This window comes from Aptenodytes forsteri, unplaced genomic scaffold (assembly GCF_000699145.1).
Source record: "Aptenodytes forsteri isolate BGI_AS27 unplaced genomic scaffold, ASM69914v1 Scaffold284, whole genome shotgun sequence".
In the NCBI taxonomy this organism is placed as follows: Eukaryota; Metazoa; Chordata; class Aves; order Sphenisciformes; family Spheniscidae; genus Aptenodytes; species Aptenodytes forsteri.
The window spans coordinates 5,181,627-5,191,324 of NW_008794445.1; the positions used below are offsets into that span (position 1 = coordinate 5,181,627).

Consider the following 9,698-nt stretch of genomic DNA (forward strand, 5'->3'; position numbering starts at 1 on the left):
ATCTATAATTTCCTTTTCGGTCAGAAGCCAAATTTTCCACTGAAAAAACTTTCAGTGAGGAATTTGCCACCAACCTTAGCCAGAAACTTTCACATAATTAACTGTTCCTAGTAGGTATCTGCTCTGTGAAAATGGTGATATCCAACATGCCTTCAGATCATGGAAATCATTAGTTATGGCATCACTAAGATCTTACCATCTCCAGGGTGCAGCATCTCCATTGCTGAAAGGAAGAAATGCTCTGGTGAAGAGACAAAAGAAGCCAGAGCATAAAACAATACAGGAATTTTTCAGAAGCTGGGTATTTTCTTGCCTTCGATGAGGGTGTTCTGGGTCAGGCACTTTTTTCTCAGTGTGATGAGATGCTAATGAAGTCCTGCTTTCCAAGAGGAGCTTCAGCACCATCTTTATTGACCACATTTCCAAGCTTGCTGGTTAGCAGAACAAATGCTTCTAACTGCACCACTTGTAGTTGTGGTGCAGTCACAAACAATGCAAAGCTCAGTCTCGTATCATTTATTTATAGTAGTGTCCACAGTATGCTGGGCCTTTCTCACACGTTCAACGTTGGGTGAGTCAACCGAAGTTACGTGAAGAGGACCGACAGCAGGCAATGTCTGTACAAACTGAATCTATTCATGGGCAAATAGATTTTGAGAGTCATAAATAGGAAAGGGTGGGAGTATCTGGACTAAGTTGTGCCAAACATAGGGAGTGCCATGTGGGAAGAGGCATGCGTTGATTACATGAAAGTTGATGTGTGGGTAGATGACATCTAATCAATCCATGGAGTGATAATTTGGGGTTCTCAGAAGTCAGTGCAGGGTTTTGCAGGAACCGTAAAATCCTAAGCTTCCCTCTAAGTGAGAAAGACCACAGTACCCTGGTACACAAACTGCTTTCAGAATTACTTTTTCTGATGAGATAAAACCCAAAAGAGTGTTTGTGGCAATGTTCACTCTTAAAAAGAAACCCTTTGGCACTTTGTGTGAGAGCAGAGACACTGTCATCCCACCACCCTACCAAATTTCTGATGTGCAGAGCAGTGCTTGCTCAGGTAGGGGGTGCTGCTCTGGGGCTGCCAGGTCTGGATAGCTGGGTGTCCCTCCTGAGCAGGTTGCTGCTTTAATGTGTGACCTTCAGTGATCCGGGAACATTTTCCTGCCTTTCCGCACTGTGAAATCAATACACTCCTTACCTGCCTAGGTACAGAAATGAACTGCTTGAAAAAGTGTTTTGGGACACTTGGCAGCAAGAATTCTCATTTAGTTGGACAGAGCATTCATCATGGCCCATCTAAAGGCAACTCATGGTATTTGGGGAAGTTGGTTAACAGTTCTTCCCTACCATCTCTGAGATGTAGTGAATATGATGTCCCTCTCACTTTGCTCACATACTCACACACCTCGATGCACTCAGCCCTGCTATGTCTACTGGGTCACCCTCTCTTTCCCAGTACAGATATTCAGTGTACTTTGAAATGGTTGAAGCTGACCTATTGCTCCACTGCCCTGGCTTTCAGGAAATGGTTCTTCCATGCTGGGTGAGCTGTTGGGATGTTGTGAGGAGGGCAGAGTGCTCATATCCCCTCCCCACAAGCGAGCGCTGGGAAGAGCTGGGATTTATAAGGCTAGGTGGGACACGTGGCTGGTGTGACAGTCCCTCCCATTTGTGTGTTGTAGATGGAGCTGCTGAAGGGATTGCCATGGCGCCGTGCTTTCCTGGCTGTCATCCTGAACCTGCTGGCTCTCAGCCTCTCCACCACTGCCTTGCTGGGCAGCTACTGGTGCACCGGAACCCAGAAAGTGCCCAAGCCTCTGTGTGGGAAGAGCAAAGCCACCAAGTGCATCGGTGTCCCCATGCCACCTGACGCAGGTGCTAGCAATGTTTCATCCCAGGATGTGGTGCACTACAGCTGGGAGACTGGGGATGACCGCTTTGCCTTCAGATACTTCCACACGGGGATGTGGCTTTCCTGTGAAGAGAGCATGGAAGGGCCAGGTAGCGTCTTGCCCAGGCAGTCACAACTTCTTCCTTTGTATTTACTCCACAGGAGTTTGGAAATGAAAGGCGGGAGGCTGACAACACTTGGGAGAAAAGCCTTCTTCATTTTCCTAGATGGCATCGGCCCTGTGCACTGCTGTGGTCATTATATTTCTACCCTTCATTGAGATGTTTACAGAGGGGAGTAAGGGAGAATGGTTGTCTCTGGTGTGCCCTTCAGTCTGGAATAGGGGCTGTGAAGTGCAAGAGGTGATGGTGGTGGCAGCGACTTTGTGATGGCATCGTTCGTCCTGACGTGAACTGGAGTGAGCCTCCTTTCCCTTTCCCCATATCTCCATTCCTACACTCAGCTTACTTCATGCTCTCCAGGGCACATTTGTGCATGACCCCTCAGAAATCTAAGTGGGGTGATTTTATACAGTGTTGGCAATTTATAGTTATCACTGTGAGGACTGCAATAGTTGGTGTTCTCCTTAAATCACCAAACTCAGAGGTTTTGTGAATTGAACAGGACTGGGCTTTTCTTTAAAACAAAATAGAGAAAGAGAAGTACTGTGTTACAGACACAGAGAAAACCTGGAGGATCTGAACCCAGAGGAACTAAAGCTAGGAGGCAAATTGACCTGAGGATTAGAGCTGGAATATTGTAATTTTTTTAGTTGTTTTTGTAACCTGTTTGTGACAGGTTTCATTTGTGATTTTTGACCATGTGGGACTGGCACTGTAAACCCTGGAGTGCCAAGGGCTGGTCATGCAACCTGCGCTAGACCCCTTTGGTGCCTCCCTTCACCCTTGACTTGCTCCTGCCCAGCCCTGCTGAAGTCCTTCTGCTGAAACCTGTGCTACGCCAGCACAGGTGGATGCTCTGCAGTGCACAGATGCTCTTTACGGCCTGGCACACATGTCAAGGAGCAGAACTGACCTGGAAGGTGGCCAACAGGGAGATTTGTATCTAAAGATACAGTGATGGAAGTCGCTTTCATCAGGCCCATTCCCCTGAGCCCACCACCCTTCCTTCAGCTCTCCCCATACACAAACATCTCACCTTCTTTAACTAAGCCACCGTTCTAGTATAACATTTCTCATTTTCTTATCTGTTGCTGTCAGAGTTTGAAAATAAAGAACTGGCGAATAAAAGCAGACAGAAGGGGGGTGGGAGCAGGAGGGAATGTGCTTAAAACTCTCATGTCCTAATGAGAGGGCTGCTTTGTTATGAGCATTTCCAAACATGCTGTGGAAGGAGATGTGTTTATTTGGGACTGGTTTGGGTTGGGGTGTGTTTCCATGGTGCTTGTGGGAATGGGACTACATCCCTTGACAGCTTTCTCTGAAAGACTTGTCTGGCCACTGTGCAGTCCTGGAATAACCCCGATGCCTGAAGGAACGCAGAGAGCATGTTACATCTGGATCGCAGCAGAGTACAGGGTAGAGCACGTAGTCAGTCTCAGTCCCCTGCTTCCTGTAAATCGAGTACAACCCACCCACTGCTGTGGGTCTTTGAAGCAAGTGTATAGACAACAACAACAACAAAAAGGGGCTGCTGTGAGCAAAAGGAGTTTGAATTGAGCTGGAGAAAGGATTTCATTATTCAGGCTAATGTCAGGATCAGTTTAGATGAGCCATTACTGAATAACCTCATTAAAGTTCTAGGTGAAGTAGCAAACCGCAAGTTAATGAGGACTGCAGATGGCACTAAACTGGGTAGCGTCCTGAGAGCTGTGGTTGACAGAAGTAATACTGGAGATTGGGAGAGATTAGAACTGGGGATAGAAATTAAGCAAATGAGATTCTTACATGAAAAGCGGCAGGCTGATGCTTCTGGGAGAAAATACTGTGCCAAGTAGAGGAGAGGACCCTCAAATGCAGTAATGCAGTATGCAGTAAGAGAGACTTACAGATAATAATGATGGACCCTCAGCTGAGACAATAGTTTACATCTGGCCAACATAAAAAGCCAAAGCAAATATGAACACCATTTGTCCAAATAGCATGCCTAAAATGTGAGGACAGAAGACCATATTTCTGTGTGATTCTCTGCCACAGAAGAGGGACTCACATCTCTGTCATGCAGCATTTCACCTGAGAAGATTTTTTTTTTGCTTTCTTCTTTGGGAAGCAATGCTAGAACTTCTCTGCTGAGACTGGGGTGAGTAGGAATTCATGTCCTCAGCAGAAGTGGTGGGTCTGCAGTCTGTTGTAAGCTACACCCTTAATAGGCCTGACCAACAGTAATGTTGTGAATGATTAGCAACAGATTTTTATATTCACCAGAGGCTTGTAAGATTTACAAATTGCTGAAGTTTTTTTCTGGAAAGGCCACCTCTAGTTTTCCAGGCAGACATTGCCTTCCCCTACCTTGCCCCAGTGAAGGTCTGGAAAGACAGTCAGAAAGAGAGCAGAGGTGAGAAGATCTGATGGGTAGACCCAGGGATGACTGGAGCTATGCAGTGAAGAGAGAGTGAGAGGGAGAGATTTTCTTTTCCCTTATGTACCCTGCATTGTTTTGCAAACTAATACCTGTGGTTTTGTGTTTCAGAAGAGAAATGCCGTAGCTTTATTGAGCTTTCACCACCAGCAGAGAGAGGTAAGAGCAAATCCCTGTACTTCACTGTAGCTGCCCAGTGCACCTCCTTGCGATGGGGGACCTGCAACATTTTGTCTCTGTGAAGACAGCAGGGTAGGTCCCCAAAGAGCCAGGCATGAAATCCTGGCCTCATGGTTGCTAAAAGAGCAAAGATTTCCTGCCAGATGTTTGCCTAAACCGCTACCATCTGTGAGGTCAGTGCTGGAAACCTCAGACCCCCTCCCATATGAAGTGGGATTTGTCTCATCTAATAAGTTGCCTAGTCTGAGCTTGTCATCTTGCTGTAGTCAGCGGGAAGGGGATGGATGCCACCTGAGGGCAGTCCCTCCCACATATGCTACATGTTGACTCAGTGCTTCAGTTTTGGGGTCTAATGTGATGACTCTGGAAGCTGAATCACCTCTTACTTTGTGGTAAGTGATCAGGACATCCCAAAAGTTACACTTTTGGGGTGAAGTCCTTGCCTCATCAATTACGAAATTTCATTTGGGTTTGAGAGCTCACCCCTCCTGTCATTGTCACATGTTTCAAATTATCCTGGGGATAACTTCAGTATACCTGGATGTATGTGTACATATGCAATGGAGATTTTACTTACTGAAAGCTTTTCAATTGGTGTGGGCTTGCTAACTATTCCCTGAGATGGAGGCTGGAGGCAAGTCATTTCAGAGGATGTTCATATGTGAAGGGAAAGGCCTGCAGTGCAGAGCCTGTGTCAGCGTTCAAGCCGTGAGAGCAAGGGCTGGAACAAATGCTGGGGAATTGCAACAGCCAGCATGGAGATGAGCACTTCCGGGGAACTCATCTTCTTCTTCTGCCTTGTTTCCCCTATTTTAAAAACACTGGCAAAGACTGCTGACCTGCTTTTATAAAGCGATGTGCATTCCCAGGTGAGGGGTCTGGTGCAAGTGGCATGCTGTGGCATCGCTGTGCAGATGAACCTGGGTCACTCTCGACACAACAGCAAGGTAGAAAAACCTCCCCTGCTTACTCTTTTGGGGAACAGTATTCACACAATTCAAATAATGCTGGTGTTACAAGATCATTTTGAAGTCATGCAGATCTCCACTTTGTCATAAAATTAATGACTTAACTGCATTTACCAAATGACTCTTGCATTTACCGCAAAATGCTCACTTCACAGGGAGTAGCAACGCATTTTTCTGCTTTCTCCCTTCTTGTGCTTCATTCCCTGCCCAGGCCTCTGGCTCTGTTGCTTCCAATGTCTTCCTTATAGACTGTTTTCCTAAGAAAGGATGTTTATGCAACCAGATTACACGTCTTTGTAAATCTTTCTGTCTGTCCCCCCTCACTCTCCTCCTACTGCTCCTCGTCTAATTGCAGCCCAACATTGATAGAAAGGCCATGTTCTGTAAGACATTGAGCTCCTACAAATTAATTGGAAGACACTGTGGTCTTAACAGCTCTATCACCTGCTTTCACCCCTTCCTGCACATAGCAACATCTTAAGATGACCTTGGCCTCCAGTGCAGCTGCCATTATACAGTTGGGCCAGCACTGGAGAAGGTGGTAGGACTGCTGATTGCAGGCTGGGCTGGCTGAGCTGGGTGTATGCAGAGCAGCTCCACAATACATAGGCAGCATTACAAGACCAGATTACACAGCATGTGTGGTGAGCCTGGGCTCGCAGGGAAAGTGATGCAGAGACCCCTGTGCATGTGTGGTGCCTGCAGCCTCTAGGACACTTTTGGCAGTCTGACCTCTAATGAAACAGTCTCCCTGATGGTGCTGCAGCAAGCAAGCCAGCTCCTTTAAGCAGGGAATGCAGCTCATCAATTCCTGCTAAAGAGCTGGGTGACTCTATGGCACTAATGACGTTGAGGTGTCAAGTCAGTGCCACGTTAATGAGGGTTTTCTTCACACTCCTTTTCCCCAGTTGAATGTCTCCTCTACGGCCATTAATAATTGCTAACAGTAGTGTTCACAGTGCTGCTTCATTTGTCGGATAAACATTCCTTCCTCAGTGAATCCTGTGCTCTTCCACAGCCCAGCATTACAGAGTGCTTTTTCTCATTCTCCCCCAAGTCCTACTGCACAGTAAGCTCTGCTGAGGACTGTGGTATCACAGTCCCATTGATAATCCCATATGAAAGTACTTGTACTCTGTTCAAGCAGTAAGGTGAGTGGTGAATGCTATTGCTCTAGCTGGATATCCACCCCAAGGAATGTAGTTTCATTTTAATTGAGGTTTCAGTGAGAAATACAGGCCTGCAAAAGGGACCTCCTGAATTCCAGAGGCCAGGTTCTAGCCATCGCCATGAATGCACCATACAGTTCTTTTCTTAACCAGTTGAGTCCCAGGTTAAAAGTTGTTTGCTTCCACTGTTGTGATTAGAAACCTACTGCGAAGGTCGCTACACTAATGGGAAAGACCATTCTAACATCCAGCTGAGATGTGATCATGGCCACCCTGTGAACAGTAGGTCTTGTGCTCAACAGCTTTCCCCCTGCCTTTTCCCCATGTCTCCTTTCTTGCTGTTTATGACTAATGCTGGCTTGTTTACAAACAGCTGTTTTAGTTCCTCTCAGCTTTTGCAGTGCCAGACCAGCCAAGCCATCTTCTGTGATGGACTCTCTGTCTCTTTCAGCATCCTTTGAGCCCTTGCTCACAGGCTGGGGGGATTGCTGTTGGGTGCTCGTTGTTTTCCTTCTTTCCCTTCTTTCCAAAGAACATCATTTCAGGATTGGGTTGGGACAAGGGAGTACTCTCCCTCAAACAAGCCATCCTGTACTGATGTGAGGAGTCTCTGGTTCCTGGCAGGAATCCTGTGGCTGTCGCTGGGATCAGAGATGCTGTACATCAGCTTGTTGCTCATCAGCTTCATCCTCCTGATGGTGGAAATGCTCCATACTGGCAATCCTGTCTGTGGGTTGAAGCTCAATGCCTTCGCTGCGGTCTCGTCAGTGCTGTCAGGTAAGTGTGTTACTGCAGGCTTGGAATCACAGCAGCAGGAGAGCTTCCTCTTCCACACAAGGCTGAAGTATGCAGCTCTGGCTCCCGCTGTGAATTCCTTGCTTTCTTGTCTTCTTGCGTCAGGTCTCCTTGGGATGGTGGCACACATGATGTACACTCAAGTCTTCCAGGCAACGGTTAATCTGGGACCAGAGGACTGGAGGCCGCACTCATGGGACTACGGCTGGGCGTTCTAGTACGTGAGCTCTGAAGACATCTTTACCTCCCCAGCCTTTTGGGTTTCAGCCATGCTACACCTTGCCAAAACCCACCTCCTCCCTTCTTGACCTTCTGTGTTTCCAAAGACAGGTGTACCATGGTTCTCCTACTGATAATCTCCTATCTTTGCCTCATCCCCTGCTTTAACAAATAGTTGCTGAGTTACTTAAATGAGTAGCTACCAAGGACTGGCAAAACAATGGGGTCACACCTAAACAAGTGCCTTCAACCCTGCTGACTAATCAGGTTTGCCCCTATGCTGGTTTGCCCTGTTTGGTTGCAGCTCTTCCCTGTGTGCAGAGGCCAGTGTCACACCTGTGATGATGCTCTCAAACATGCCTTGTTTTTCTGCAGTTTAAATAAGTTGCATACTGGTTTGGCATCTTCACTAACCAATGTCCAAAGGGCCTATTCCTGCAGCACCAAGCCTAGACACATGCTTAAAGATGTGGACACTGTAGCCAGGAAGAGCAGCTGCAAAAAGCAGGTGGCTCAGGGTTCCTTTCTCTAACAGCTAAAGAAGCCAGCCACAGCTGATACACCATGAATTACTTGAAAAACAGTTGGATAAGCCTTGCAAGTGCCCATGGAAAGTGCAGGTTCAATTTGCAATGCTGTACTGACAATGACCACATTGATTCTTAAGACTTAAACACTCCAGTGCCATGTGCCTGCTGTGGACATCAAATGTCAGCATGGCCATCTGGTTATGCTCAAGTAGACATGCCTCATGTCCAGGAAGACACTGAGCAGCCCTGCAATACAGAACTTGCTTCCAAGCTGTGCTGTCCTGCTCTGACCAGTTACAGACTTTCCTGCTGCCCTTTTTATGTCCCCTGTATCCCTCCCTTCCCTGTGGCAAGGATGACCAGTATCTACCCCACCGATCTAAGAAGGATCCTGTGGTGGGATAACCCCTGAGAACTGTAATGTTATGAACCTTAGTCTTTTTAGTCCATGTCCATGCCCAGCAGCTTCTGCCTGGCAAATCAGGGCACATCACGGTGCATGCAGTTCAATTCCTTACCCTACTTGGCTTCTCACAGCATGTGCTATTCTTGTGTCTCTCCTCTAGCATGGCCTGGGCCTCCTTCACCTGCTGCATGGCCTCTGCTGTCACCACTCTCAACACCTACACCAAAACGGTGCTGGAGTTCAAAAGGAACCACATCAAGGGCTACAATGGGAGCTTCAAGGATCAGCCTCAGCACCACCAGTGCTTCATACAGCAGCGAATAAGCAGCTACTATGAGCCCCAAGACAAGCCCTTCCATTCAGTCTCTGAGGGAGTTGACTTCTACTCTGAGCTGCAGCAGAAAGTGCTACAGCAGGAACCAGAGCTGGAACTGGATGAGGTCTTGGGACAGGCGATCGGGGAGGATCACTGTTAGGGATGAGTGTGCAGGGACAGAGCAGTGGGGTTCGGAAGGCACAAGAGCTCTGAACCAAACACTAGCACCACTGTTAGCAAGTTCTTGGGGAGCTCTTCCTTCCTCTACCATTCGGGGAGTGAGAAGAGAAGGCGGGCACTGGGCCAGGGCAACAGCAGTGCCAACAGTAGCAGGGTGGGTCCTCCCCGATCACAGTTTGACGGGTATCCTCAGCTGGGAAGGGTGAAACTGGAAGGACGTGTTGTTGGAGCCAGCTGTCTCCAACCACTTTCAGAGTTGAGGCAGATGTTCTAATCCCAGCAGTATTGTACCCAGGAGTAGATAGTCTGCACCATCCAGCTGGCAAATTGCAGTGCTGGGCCTCTTTAGGTGGTGTCACATTGACCTTTCAGCAACCCCCCTGGTTCAGTGCTACGGTGAAGGGCATCAGTGCTCATATTGATTGGCTGTAATCCTCTCCGAACACCCTGTTTATTCCTCATTTCCAGGCCCAAACTCCTCTTTTCCTTGCCCCCAGACTAAAAGT

General features: G+C 47.7%; 1 protein-coding gene across 1 annotated transcript; it reads left to right on the forward strand.

Moving 5' to 3' along the window:
- Positions 1–1,480: 1,480 nt before the first annotated feature.
- Positions 1,481–9,172, forward strand: GSG1 (germ cell associated 1). The gene is made up of 6 exons (XM_019474826.1): positions 1,481–1,543; positions 1,683–2,001; positions 4,541–4,588; positions 7,371–7,523; positions 7,647–7,758; positions 8,857–9,172. The coding sequence occupies exons 1-6, from the start codon at positions 1,481–1,483 to the stop codon at positions 9,170–9,172; spliced, it is 1,011 nt and encodes a 336-aa protein (XP_019330371.1).
- Positions 9,173–9,698: the final 526 nt, after the last annotated feature.

Coding starts and splice junctions, on each gene's coding strand:
- GSG1 (XM_019474826.1), top strand. CDS start 1,481: ATGGTTGAAGCTGACCTATTGCTCCACTGCCCTGGCTTTCAGGAAATG. Junction 1,544..1,682: donor AAATGGTTCTTCCATGCTGG/GTGAGCTGTTGG, acceptor TGTGTGTTGTAG/ATGGAGCTGCTGAAGGGATT. Junction 4,589..7,370: donor TTCACCACCAGCAGAGAGAG/GTAAGAGCAAAT, acceptor GGTTCCTGGCAG/GAATCCTGTGGCTGTCGCTG.